Source organism: Apus apus, chromosome 5 (assembly GCF_020740795.1).
Source record: "Apus apus isolate bApuApu2 chromosome 5, bApuApu2.pri.cur, whole genome shotgun sequence".
Lineage (NCBI taxonomy): Eukaryota > Metazoa > Chordata > Aves > Apodiformes > Apodidae > Apus > Apus apus.
In genome coordinates, this window is record NC_067286.1 from 17,063,274 (window position 1) to 17,077,918 (window position 14,645).

General features: G+C 40.8%; 1 protein-coding gene across 11 annotated transcripts in view; it reads right to left on the reverse strand.

Annotated features, from left to right (window-relative positions):
* BRSK2 (BR serine/threonine kinase 2) overlaps nt 1-14,645 on the reverse strand; it is a 323,594-nt gene that overhangs the window by 65,142 nt on the left and 243,807 nt on the right. For all 11 annotated transcript variants that reach the window (XM_051622561.1, XM_051622560.1, XM_051622559.1 and 8 more), the window contains exons 6-8: nt 11,703-11,736; nt 10,782-10,850; nt 7,730-7,876 (exon numbers count right to left, since the gene is read on the reverse strand). In XM_051622561.1, coding sequence (XP_051478521.1) covers nt 7,730-7,876; nt 10,782-10,850; nt 11,703-11,736 — 250 coding nt within the window. The remainder of the gene's footprint in view (nt 1-7,729; nt 7,877-10,781; nt 10,851-11,702; nt 11,737-14,645) is intronic.

The following is a 14,645-nucleotide window of genomic DNA, read 5'->3' on the forward strand; positions in this document are numbered from 1 at the left end:
ATTTCAGTTCTTTCGTATGTTAACCACAGAGGTGCATCTATTGTCCATCTAACGGCTTCTTGGCTGGGTTTGGAGCAGGAGGAGCTTCTCAGCTTCTTAGTGGAGACCAGGGGAGGAGCCCTAGGGCCTCTCCCCCACTACCAAAAATCCTGCCAAATCAAAGCACAAGTTCCAACTTCTTTCTTTCCTGTTTCACACATGAGCATTTTCCTACTTAATGAAGGAGTGGCATTGTCCACCAAAGGAAAGTAGATCCTAGCGAAAGGAGACATGTGACGAGTGGTGTTCCCCAGGGGCTGGTACTCACACTGGTCTGTTTACCATCTTTGTCAGCAACATGGACACTGGCATTGAGTGCACCCTCAGCAAGTTTGCTGATACATCAAAGTGTGAGGTGAGGTTGACTTGCTGGAGGGAAGGGATGCCATCCAGAGGGACCTTGACAGGCTTGAGAGGTAGGCCAGTGAAAACTGCATGAATTTCAACAAGGCGAAGTACAAGGTCCTGCTCATGGGTGGGGAAATCCCAAGTACAAATAAAGGCTGGGTGGAGAATGGATAGAAAACAGTCTGGAGGAGAATGACTTGGGGGTGATGGTGGACAAGAAGCTCAACATGAGCCATCAATGTGCACTTGCAGCCCAGAAAGCCAACTGTGTCCTGGGCTGTATCAAAAGAAACATGGCCAACAGTGCCAGGGAGGTCATTCTCCCCCTTTACTCAGCTTTCATGAGAACCCACCTGGAGTACTGTGTCCAGTTCTGGAGGCCCCAACATAAGAAGGACATGGAGCTCATGGAGAAGTCCAGAGAAAGGCTACTATGACGATCTGAGGGCTGGAGCACCTCTCCTGTGAGGACAGTCTGAGAGAGTTGGAGCTGTTCAGCCTGAAGGAGGCTCCAGGGAGACCTTATAGCAGCCTTCCAGTACCTTAAGGGGCCTACAGGAAAGCTGGGGAGGGACTTCTTACAAGGGCTTGTAGTAAGAGGACAAAGGGTAATGGATCAAAACTGGAAGAGGGTAAACTTAGGTTAGACATTAGGAGGAAATTCGTTAGTGTGAGGGTAGTGAGACACTGGAACAGGTTGCCCAGGGAAGTTGTGGAAGCCCCATCCCTGGCAGTGTTCAAGGGCAGGCTGGATGGGGCTCTGAGCAACCTGATCTAGTGGGAGGTGTCCCTGATCATGCAGGGGGGTTGGAACTATTTGATCTTTAAGGTCCCTTCCAACTCAAAGATAATTCTATGATTCTATGACTCTATGAAATGTTACAGAATGACCATGTTTTCCACAAGCATGGGGAAAATAAACTAACAGGCTTTTTCCAAGAGAAAACTCTTCACAGTAGAGAGAAAAACTGTTCATATGACATACTTATAGCAGAACCCGCCTAATCTGTTTGTGGGTTTTTTTAAGCATTATCATAGTAGAAAATAACTTTTCATAGATGCCCAGAGATTATTCATTATGTGGACAATATTCCTCATATTCCTCATTATGAAGCACCTTTAAACAATACGCACACTCACTGCACACAGGCTTGTGCTGTGCAACATCCAGGTGAGAGGCAGGGGAGAGCTGGAAGGAAACTCAAGTGCTAACAGCTATAAGATGAAATCACAGACCCATTAAACCAGCCAGGAAGAACGGAGACAGCTGTCCTGCTTTTATTACTTTCCACTTCAATTCCAGAATAAAGAGAATCATAGAGAAAAAAAAAAAAAGAGGAACGGATAAACTATAAAATGTCAGAGATAGAAAGTAGGTGTTTGCCACAGAGGGCAAAGAATCAGAGGCCTCTCTGTGATGGAACAATGGCTCTGTGCCTAGGAAACCAGGAAGAACTGAGGATGGCTCTAGAGGAGATAATTTTTTAAGTGAGAAAGGGCTTTTCCTGAAAACAAAGAAAGAAGGGAATGAGCTTAGAAAAGCATGACAGGAGGCTGAAGGGATCAGTATGAGAGAAAAACAGCCTTCTTCAAACCCAAGACTGTACCAACACTGCCATGAGAGGTGTAGTTGGTACTTGCAGATCGAGATGTCTTCTATCCAGCCCAGGTGCTGCACACACATCCACAGGCTTAGGCAGATTCTCACAGTCTCCAGCTGTGGCCTCAGCTCTGCCACAATAATTCCCCTTCATCATAATTTCCCTTCCATTAGGTAGTCCTTTCATTCCTGCACCATTAAGAAAAATGTAGAATATGATTCTTAACTCACTGCCACCTCCCCAACCAGCTTAACTCAAGGATGTAAGATTCACATTATGGGTGTTCCCCTAACAGCCTGGACCTAGCCATCTTACTCCTGGTTCTTTGTAAGCTGAGGTACAAACACAGAACATAAGAATAGCCTGTTCTCTAAAGTTTCCATGAGACAGGATTTTAGCATGGTTACTTATCAGGTTCATAGTACGGTGAGGATCTGCTAAGGAATGTACTGTACCTCCTTTGCTTGGTAAAGCCTATGAGATGCAGATCTACTTGTTATTTCCTATACACCATATGGTAGGTTTGGGACATCAATGATTTTAGACAAGATGCAGATGATAGAACTAAGCGATGTCCAAGCCTCTTTCATGCTTGCTTCTACTGCTGCATTTTCTATCTCCATGGGTCCCATTGTTCTTTTGTGCCTGTGATATGCAGAAATGCCATGGCAAAGCAGGCAACAGCATTTCATTTTCTGAGTCAAAAAGGGGGATGAAAGGAGGGTCACCAGTTCATGTCTTAGTCACAGAACTTCTGGGCTCCTTCAGAGTGAAGATCTCAAAGAGAAATTACTTCTGTCCTTCCCTGCTGATCAACCTCCTGATGAACCAAGCTAATGAGCCCACAGCATTTTTCTGAAAGAAAGCCCCATAGCACCTTGATATACATCTGAAGGAGTATGAGAGCTCTTGTGGCTGCTGTTTACCTACACATCTGCCATTCAATCCATATCAAAACCAAAGCTGTGAAGTACACAGGGATATCCCATATATGAAAAGTATTCTAGGAAACCAGTTTCTATTCTGATTCAAACATAATCACATTGAAATGTTATTGCAAGTGTGCTTGCTGCTGCTAACATCTTCACTGTTTTTTTAAAGAGAATTAATTAATGCTCTGTTGCTTTTCATCTGCATTAAAGTGACAGGAGGGTTATGGGAGGGTGACTGGTTTTGACAAGAAGTCTGTATGCTTTTTACCATGCAATGCAGGGGAGGTAGACACACAGTGGGAGCTAATCTCACTTCCCTTGCCTGCATTTTAAACACAAGGTTTCAATGCATTTAAGTGATTAAAGCATTTAACAGTCCTTCCCAGAGGGTTCTTCTTGCTGTTTGCATGAGTTTGCCAAATTTAATGCTATTTCAAGTTATAAAAATGCTGCTTCCTAATATCTCCTAGCCACTGCAGGCAATGGTCTCATGACACCATCTCTGAGACAAGAACACATACTCAGATCCATTGCACACGCACAGTCAGGGGAGAGACTCCTGCAAGCTAAAATGCTGCAACGGAAAGAAAGGGGGAATTCCTTTATCATGATTCTGTGTAAAATACTTCCAATATATATTAGACTTGTATACTGAAGGAACATCTAGGAACCCCACTTGCTGATGAGAGACCCACTGTGATACAGAGCTGTGCCAGCTCATCAGAAAGAGAGGTCTCCTCCTCCAAGGAACTTAGGTTTGAATTCTAAGGCAGGGAACAACAGATGGAGACAAACAGGCAGTTGGAAAGCAAGACATCACTGTCTACATCCTTGGCCCTTATCTCGGCGGAGCGGTTGCCAAGCTAAAAAGTTCTGACCTGAAGAAAAATTTCCTCAAAGTCTGTGGATATGGAAGAGTGCTTCTGGGCTTAAACTCTTGTAAAATTTCTAACTTCCCTGTCCAAAAAGAGAACAGTCTCAAATCCTTCTGTGCACTAGTTTGACCCACACCTTTGATGAATCTTCTTCACACAGAGGAACGAAGCCTCTAGTCTGAGTTTTAAACCTGCTATGCAATGTCAAAATAGGGGCATTTCTTCACCAAATTATTCAAGCTGGGAGTGCAAATAGCACTGGTAGAATCATTATCTGTGTCAGTAGTAGGAGCCACACTACAGCAGTCTCCAGGGACCTTGACAAGGGCAACATATCACTACGCTACATGCATGGTGCATGAATAGGCCCTTGGCAGCCAAAAGATTACAGCCTAAATACATCAACTAGACAATTACCTCTATTCTACAGGTGGTGAAGTGAGATAATGTAAATGATGTGACAGACACCTTACCACAAGACCTTCTAGAAAAATGAAGAAGGAATCAGATTAGTTTTCCCTTGTTCACTTTTTTAACACTCTTTAGATAAAGTAGTCCATCAACAGCATACATTAGACCCAAGAAAAACAAAAATCAGAGAGCAGAAAAGGAGATTCTGAAAATACATGTAATTTCAGTTGCATTTTATTCAGGGATAGGTATTTCAGGCTATGTGGACACTCAATGTAGAACTCAAGTCATTCTACCCTGGGATCAAATGTCAACACTGGGACAACAACATCTTTATTGGAATACCTTATTCCACAATATCTGCTCTGATCCACCTTCCTCTACAGACAAAGTTTTGATAATGCTCATTCATGAGCAGCAACTAGGATCTTTTGCAATCTACTGAAATAAAAACATGGATTCTTTTCTTTTAAAGCATGCAACAGGCCCAGTAAGAAGAGTGGTCAAGGATGTCCCACTAATCATATTTAAGGCTATGTAATATATGGTGAGCATGGCCAACATTCCAATAAGGCATAATAAAGTCTTCTTTCCATAAATAGGTAACGCCTATTTCTTAAGGCAGGAAAGGGTCAGCAACAATAACTCTGAGTACCCTCCTCTCCATTAATCCTTTAAAGCTCTAACATTGAAGTGGAATCATGACAGTTAAACATGAATGCTAGTTCTGCTTTTGTTGATCACTTTAACAGATGGACTGGGGAAGGTGTGGGTGTGCTGTGAAATGGCAATTACTGCAGGGAGGGAAATGCAGCTGGATGAAAAGGAAAAGAGATACAAATCAAAAAAAAGAACAAAGCAGAGAGGGGAAGGGAAAAATTAAAGAAAAAAATTCTAGTGACCTTACATACAGTTCACTATATTTTTCTACTGAATTCACCGAGATGTGGAGCAAATGATCAGTAACAGCTACTTATTGTACCCAAGTCACAATTTCACTCAGATCTTTGTATAAATATCAAATTTATTCAAGTGAGACATTTCCTAGGAATACAGGCTTCAAAAAACCCTGTGTTTATACCCTTTTTCACAGGACACAGCTAAAATAGAATTCAGATCTCTCCTCAAAATGAACCATACATCCTCAGCTCTTGTGTGGTAAACAAAGAGCTCCCTTCTGCCTGGCAATCTAAGCAACCAGCTCACTAACAGTATCCACATGTAACAGCAGCAGGGACAGCAAACTGAGAGACATTAAAATAATGAAACTAAGATTGCAGACATTAACAAAGAGCTATCCTTTCCTTGTCAATAACTATCTGACCTGGGTTTTTTACCTCCTCAAGGAAATAAGAGCTTAATTTTGATCTAGAAAAGGAAGGTGGGGGGTTGTCACTCTGGGACCTTAACAGATTTACCTTAACAGTTTTCTCTCTTATGTATGTGCATTCTCTGCTGTATTGCACAATTCAAAACAGTTATGGACTATGAGCTACGGAAAAACTGAAAAACTCAGTCAGTAGAATTTGAAAAAGAAGATCTAACATCTGATTATCTGCTCCCAGGCACACTCAAACCATCAGCATTAAGATCTTTGACAGAAAAAAAACACCAACAACACCACAACAGAAAAACCGTGATGTTTACATTATGGAAAGGAAACAAAGGTAGAGATGGACTTTGTGATTTTCTTGGTCATGAAGAACAGCTGTCTCATGCCTCAGGGGATAGCCCTAAGCTCTGTAGTATTCATTCCATGACAATACTTGGAAAAATCACAGAATCATAGAATCACAGAATGGTTAAAGTTGAAACCTTAAAGGTCATCAGGCTCCAACCTCCCTGCTATAAGCAGGGTCACCTCACACTAGACCAGGCTGCACAAGGCCTTACCCAACCTGGCCTTAAACACCTCCAGGGAAGGGCTTCCACAGCCTCCCTGGGCAACCTATTTCAGCACCTTACTACCCTCATGGTGAAGAATTTCTTCCTGATGTCTAACCTAAATCTCCCATCTTTCAATTTAAAACCATTACCCCTTGTCCTATCACTACCCTCTCTGGTGAAAAGCTCCTCCCCAGCTTTCCTGTAGCCCCTTCAGGTACTGGAAGGTCTCCCCAGAACCTTCTCTTCTCCAGGCTGAACAGCCCCAAACACCTCAGCCTGTCTTCATAGCAGAGGTGCTCCAGCCCTCTGTACCCTCTCCAACAGCTCCATATTCTTACTTTCTTAAAGATCTTTTTAAAAAGCCTTTTAAAGTGCCTAACTTTTTCTTTTTCCAATCAGTGCTCCTTATGTACTGCAAATGTGATGGCTACTGGGTTTGCAAAAGCAGTGATACTAGTAATATAACAGCATGAACAACTTTCACCTACATCACCAAATAGAGCATGATGAGGTTTCATAATGAATGTAAGCAAGACCCAGCTGCAGCTGTCAGGTAATACTGTAAAGAGAGTCATGAAGGGACTTAGCAGACAGGTGTCTGTATCCCAGAAGCACCACCACAGCTGGCACAGACTGATGCTGTTGTTAGCAATCTCAGCAGAGAGGCCAAGCAGTGATCTGAGAGTTTATTTATAAATATTTTAGCAGTCTGAAGAAGCAGGAGGAGTTTAAAATTTACATTTCTTTGTAAATACTCCTACTCAGAATCTGTGAGCTTAGTAAATGTGTATAAAATCATCAGCACAGCCTGACAATAGGATTTACAAGGGCAATGTACCCATAAAGGCAGAAGCCTCCACCAACAAGCAGGCGACCTTGCTCTCCAAAATTATCTTAATTGCTATTTTTTTTAATTTCCCATAACATTAACACAGTGTTAGTGAAGGATAAAATCACTACACAGTGCTCACCCTTGCAGGGTCTCTGTTGTAGTGATTGAATGTATCCTAGATGCAAAACTCAGTGACAAATGCCAGGAGCTCAGCACTGTGAGCCCAATCATGCCCAGGACCACAGAGCTCAAGATGAAAGAGCAGACTGGAAAACACTTGCTCTGAAGGCTGGTAGAAAGGAACCCAGAGTGAATGAACGACAGAATACAATGCAGGCTGTGTGGCAGGCAGTGAGAAGCCATGACTTTTGTCAAAAATGTAAGAAAAGCAAACACTGTTTAATAGCAAAGCCTCAAGTAACAGTCCTAACAGTTTTGATCTTCGTTTATATCACATCCCCAACAAACTGCTGTACCAGCCAGGACAGCCAGACAAGTCAAGTCGACTCCAAAATGTCCCAAAGGGTCAGCAGCATTGTGATGACATTTTGAGGGATTTCTTCTAAATGCCACTGTTACATATGAAGGAGAATGATGAGGCTAGAGAAGAGACACAAAGGTAATATGCCCTCACGATTCAAAATATAAGGTAACTAACTTCTTCCCAAAGACTCCACCAACTCCACTCATTCTTTGCTCAGGAGTGGCAGTAAATCAACAAGTTACCTTAGCTATTCAACCGTAACTGCAACAAGGTGACAAATGAAGCCTTGCTCACATGACTTGCAGCAAACGCCTTCTTACCGTGAGACGTTTCGAGGCATCCACTTCAATCATCCCCCGCAAAAGGTTCTGACAGTCTGGGGGGATAAAATGTGGCATGTGGAACACTCCACGTTTCACCTTCTCCAACAGTTGCCGCAAGTTGTCGTCATCAAAAGGCAGGGCACCCTGCAGGGATGTGACAAAGTGGGGATGGGAAAGAAGAGCAAAAGGTAATCAGAGAGGACAAAAGGAAAAAAGCCAGGATAAACATGGTGACAGAATGGAAAAGAAGTCAGCTAATAATTAATTGTTACAATAAGGAAAAAGAAAACATTTTTATCCATTGAAATGGAATAATTTCTTAGTGCTGCTGTATTTTCTCCAACATAGGACACAAAATTGAGGACACATGTTTTTTTATGAGACCTTTAATTAGAAAATTATTACCAGTATAAAGCATAATACAAAATATAAAATTGCCTTTCCAGGCAAATTCACCAAAGATGCATGGATTCACTTAAATTCAGCTCAAGCTTTTGATCTGCTGGTGTTCCTCCTGGGCATACATCCACAGCAGCAATGTTTATCGTCTCCTTGTTTTAATATTCCTAAGACACGTTTATTACAGACAGAACAGCATTTGAGAGACTTTAAGTAAAGAACATCCTCTTTCTGATGGAGCAGTGAAGTCACACAGCTGAAAGAAACCCTAGCCAATATCAGCCTTTGGAAGCAGCAGCCGTTCTTCCTGTTTAATATACTCCATCCAGTTCCCATGCTGTGGTCAGGTCATCAGTTCATATTGCTTCCCTACTGTACGTCACTGACATGAACGGCTTGAGTTTTATTTAGCTGAAATTGCATTTTTAATAGATCATCAGCTTGCCACAAAAAGCAGCAAAAGACCTATCCTTCCTGTGAGGACAAAAAGGAAAAGACATTGAAATCTTTAAGATAACTTCACCGACTGAAGCTAGCTGATACCCTTTTATAGCAAGTCTGCACCTTCCTAGATATTCTCACTTCCTTCTTTCACTGCCTAGTTCTAGTAGGTGCCGAGCTTCCTTGATTTCCAGCGTAGTTTGTGGGAAGCTGCAAGCTGTCAGCTGCTGTGATACTGAAGCTTTAAGTCGTCAGTTCTGGCACTGCTCTTACTACAGTGAGTAGTGCATCTGTATAAGTAATTCTGTGTCTATGGTCTACAGAGATCAACAGCTTCATTTGCAGAAGGCTAAGAAAGTCAACTTTGGGCTACTGGGTACTATTTACTGTTGTTTGCTCATTCTAGCAGGCTTGAACAGAGAGCCTCCCTGTCTTCTGTAACTGATCTCCCAGGTTATCCACTTTTTTCCTAACCATTCTAGACTTAAAGGAAAATCAATTCTGATAGTTCAGTGCTTTGGCTAACGCAATTTAAGCCATGATGAAGTCAGCAAGTTTGCTTAGTGTCATTTCCTGAAGGTAACAACTGCAGCTCTTTTATTACTACCACCTGCTACTATAGCTTGAGACTTGTAGGGTTTGTCCTGAAATAATTACCTGGAGAGTTCTGCACTCTCTGTCAGTAATATATCTGTTTCAATCATTTTGCAGGTTCGTGTATATATGTAAAGATGGATGAAGATGCAGCAACAGAAAGACACAAAATCTTGACACAGAATAGCCCTGAAAATGAAAAGCCTACCCCTACAAGTCTTAACCATCTTGACACATTCTCTTTTCTTTTTTTACATATTCAAGAAGTCACATTAGGAACTTGTTACACAGATCTGTTTTATCAGCCACGAAAATAAGCTGCTCAGGAGTAACATATGACCAGGTGCTAAGTGAGATATTTAAAAATCTTCCCTTGCAACATCAAGATTTAAAAAAGCCTAAAAATTAAAAAAATGTCAGTGAATTGTAATGACTGAAAAGAAAAAGAAACATTAAGATCGGTTAAGGTGAATTCAAACATCATACTGAGATTTCTTCAAGGCATTTTGATTTGGGTAATTAAATTAATTAGCAGCACATTTATTGAAACAAAAAGCCTTTAAAATTTTCAAGCATTTGAAACAAAACTAATTTGCAGAATTTAACTCTGATTGTACATTGTACAAGTACTGTTGCCAAAAGAAAACATTTAGGTGAAGTAATTAGTTTTACTAATAAATGTACAGGGAAATGAAAATTTTACTTCAGGCTTTTTAATTTTTATAATTGTAGATGATCAGCTGAATTATTACAGATATAAATAACATGCATAAAAAGTCTGCTCTCATATCCAATATTTAGTCTGCACATGTTATATGCCTATATGAACATAAGCTATATTACCCTACATTATACTCTGGCAATTGATAACAAATGCCAAGCCTGTCTGTCTCCAGCTGGACATCCAATTGCTATATGTAGAGTTTTAAATCAGAATAAATTCCGCAGAGAATTGAAGCTTTGATCAAAAGAAGGGTAAGTTACAAAATACCACATTTTGAGCACTAAAGAAAGTACTACTGAGCCAGATGGTAACTAATTTAAACTTTGGACTACTGGCTCAGTTTTATATTCCCAAGTATATAAAATTAAAATGTCTCTCAATACTTGCAGGAAACAAAACTGTTGCACACTCATCTTCTCTTGATCAAACAGTGCAGGTCATGTATACACATACCTACTAAACCACATATACCCATACAACAGAAATAACAAACCCTTCCCAAACCCAGTCATATTTTGATCCTGTGATGGACAACTTATTTGACATTGTCTGTAACCTGGAGTTGTAACCCTGCACATCCCTTCCAGTCAAAAAGTGTGCTGCAAAATTACAACACAACAAAGAGCATTCATGGAGACAAATTTTTGATGGTTGTCTGTGCTCTCCTGGGCAGGGCAGGAGCATTTCAAAGAAAAACAGAAATATTCTTTGTGCATTTCCTTTGGGACTGTTGTAGAAATAAGAGGAAAGGATGCAACTGAGAGATACAAAAATAGGGGAACTAAAAAAAAACCTGACATCTGTATGTGATGTCAGTAGAATAGCCATTAAATACAGCAGCATTTTTAGATTTTTCTTTTATTTTTAAAGGATGCAAGGGAGATGACTCACCACTAGCAACGCAAATAAAATGACTCCACAGCTCCAGACATCTGCTTTTCTTCCATCGTATTTTTCTCCCTGTGGAGCAACGACACAGAGGTTCAAAAGACTGCTCACTAGTAAATGAACTAATTATCCTTGAAGAACAGGAGAGGGGAGAATGGGAAACCCCACATTTCAATTTTGTCACCTGCTTCCCAAGGTGGTCTTCCCAACTAGGAGGCCATGACACAGCCCATGAATTGAATTTTTATGAACATCAGTTTACAGTCTTATCTAAGACCTGCAAAAACAGACTCAGAAGTGGGGAACAGTACAGGAATCTGGCTCTTAGACAGTGTGAGAGGTGCATTAAGGACATCAAGAGTGTGCTTTTCTCTTCCCTGGCTCTTCAGGGAGCTTGTCACCAGTCACATTTGCAAACTCATAGTATTGTCTGGACAGTCTCATCTGCATGCTTCCTGGTCGGCTTTTCATTAAAGTTAGGCTTTAAAAGAGGAGAGAAATATTTGATACTTATTTTCAGAGGACAAAGGGAGACGAGAGGGAAACGATAGCTCTTATTGTTTAACTGAAACCAACTGACAGCCAAGCCTTCTTCTACTGAAATGATAGCTACATCAGAGACAGGAAAGCGTAAGGGACTGCATCCCTGGGTGGAAAGATCAAGTTAAATAAGGCTATTGTATTTCTGTCTGAACACATGGCATGAAGAGTACTGTGAGAATAACATATGATAATTTCCCTCATATGGTCAATGTGTCTTGACTTGGGGCTGAACCACACAAATAAAACTGTAGATAGGTTCCTTGTTTCCTTTGCAGTGTGTCTGCATCGGACAAATTTCCTGTACAGAGGGTCTAGCTGTGTACTTGCAATAACTGACAGTTTAAAAAATATGAGTATACACACTAATGTTAACCAACTTACCCGGATGACTTCAGGGCAAGCATAATGTGGTGATCTGAAACAAAAAATATAGTCAAATAAGCATGTAATTGCTTGGTATTTATGTGTTATGTGATTTCCATTTTGTTCAGCAGAATCATGTTTGGCTCACATATAGGATGTGAGCGTGCAACACCAGCACTTTTTTCCTTACCCCAATGAGAATGTATTTCAAAGAGAAAATGGTCAAGAACTAGTATAAATAAAAATTCTCTAGCCCTACTACGAATTGCTTAAAAGCGAGGAAGGAAGAGAGGACCAGGCATATTCTGTGACTATATAGAATTCCAGCCCTCTGATCCCACTCTGTAATTTAGCATTGTATCTCATTAGAAGGAAGGTCCCCACTGGATAGCCCTCCATAAGAGAAAAGACAGCAGTATTTTTAGACCAAAGACATGCATCCATAAACCATATCTTGCATCTCTTCTGCTAAGATTGCTCTCAGTTACTCCAGTGGTCATAAAAAGCTGCTGATACATGACTCCAACATGCAAATTTTTTTCTTAAATAAAACCTAAAAAGGATGGACAGTAGCACTGTTACCTAGTGAGTTAATACCTTCTTTTCACATCCTTCTACCCATGTACCTCTGGTTTGATTTCTGACTGAGAATAGTTAATTACTTCAACTTGCCAGGTAATAATTTTAATTCCTAAATATTATAGCCACAGCTATTTATTTTATAGCTTTCATTAAAGCAACTTGACAAGTAAAAGGGATGCAAACTGCCTGAGACCTGTGTGCAAATCATGCTATTGTTTATACTGACACCTCCCAGCAGTCCCTGAACCTGTCTTCATTTGTGCATTTGTTTATTGTGACAAGGGCAATCATGGCTGGGCAATACCTGTCCCACAAACTAATGAGTAGAACAGAAGCACAGTAAGGTTAGCTTTGTGCTAGGATGCTACATTAATGCCCAGTGAGACAGCTCATTAATTGAATTTCCATACACAGTACACTTATGGACAAATAACATCCCGTGGGCATGGAACAACCTGATTTGGTATCACAGCTTTTGGCAGACCATGATAATAGACTCAAGGTACACTTGGGACTGCAGCTACCTTGGCAGCAAAGCTTAAGCAAAGAGAGAGAAATGCAGCTGATAACTCCCAAATTTTAAGAAGGGTGGAATTCAGAAGTTTTGTACAATTATTAATATCCCCCTGCTCCCCCACTGAAGAGGTTATGACAGGTATTCTAACCATGTCTGTCTGCCCAGCAGTGATCCAAATGCCTTAATTTAGACTGGATTTTACAAACCTTGATTTGAGAGTCAAAACAGATAATGAAAACCAGAGCCTTTCCTCAGAAAGACAGCCAGAGTTGGCCCTTGGAAGACCAAAAAGAATGGATTTGTGCCTAGTGGGTAGGACTTGAGCTCTCTTGACAGCTCTGTCACTAGCAGCCATATGGACATGGACAAGGTTACTTAAAATTTTTAAAGCAGCAGATGGCCACAGTTTGAAAAAGGTGATCAGAACCACATCATGAGTCTAACTAAAACAAGAGCAATGCCACGACAGCATTCACACCTCACATACATTTGTATGGCTGAATTCACTGGGATTTGTATGAGGCTTTAATGTTTTAGGGCAAAAGCTTCTACAGTAACAAAAGGCATGATGGCAACAACAAAGAAGTAAAGCTAACACAGTCAGTGACGTTAATAAAACTGTTTCTTCTTGACTAAGTGGGGGGTAATTTGGGGGACTTGCAACCCATTGTTGGTTACTGCTGCAGAGAAAGTAAGGCCAGAGTGAGACACTGAATTGCTTAATGTCATTTACTTGCTCCCAGCCCTCCAACATATATTATTCTCTCTGAATGTGCTTCTTTATAGCAATCCAACACCTTTTCTTTTTAATACCCAAAAGTTTTAAACACTAACAGTCATATCGCTGGACTAATTCCAGATTTACAAGCTTTTAGAAGACAAGTTAAATTATTCTCATGAGAATGCTTGACTAGTAGTGGTGTCTTTTTTCATATCATACAAATGGTGTATCCATCCCTACAGTACATACAAATTAGAATTAAGGAGCAGCACCAGAACTGGGACTGCAAACAGGAATTCAGCTATCACCAGTGCCAGATTGTTGACAGACCAGTGAAAGAGGGCAGTATGGAAGCTGTAGGGAAGGTAGTAATGCAACTATAATTTGGAAAAAAACATGGTAGGAAAAAGAGTGTAGGAATTATACCTGATCATGGATGTTCATTCAGTTTAGTCATCTCAGAATATAAAGACCAGTTCTAGCATGTTTTATATAACTGAGCCACATGAGGTTTATTGGAAAACTTATCAGGGGGTATGCAAATCTAGGTAACTGTTGCAATCCTGCCATTTAGCATGTCTGAGTTTCTCAGTCTTTCATGATTCTGTCAGGTACGATGCTACCATTGCTGTTCCTACAGAAGGCAAACTATGAAGATATCAAATGGCTACTACAGGTGGTGTCTGTGGCTGAGCTAGAAAATTAAGCTAGACCTCTCAAATCCTGCACTGTACCCTGTAGAGTTAGTTCAGCATCATCCTTGAGCACAATACTTTCTGGGCAGTCATGCCATCTGGAGTGCACTGGAAGAATCAGTATTTTTTGCAGAGTGCTTCTGAATTTTTATTTGTATACAATGATTCCAACAAAGATCTTGAAACTCTTAATTGTGGATGCTGAGCAATGCAATCTCCTTGATGGTTTCCTGTGCTAACATCCTTAAAAAGAATAATGTAGGTGCTGTGAAGAACACAAGGTAAGTACATATCTATATATGTGTCCCAGTAGCAAATGCACTTAAAGCATTTACTTCTCTGAGGTCAGCTGGGGTGTAGTGAAATCTGCTAGGTGTCTTACAAGGCACCACTGAAATTCTGCTAAAATCTAGGAGAATTGGTGGAGAAAATGCCGTATCCAGTAG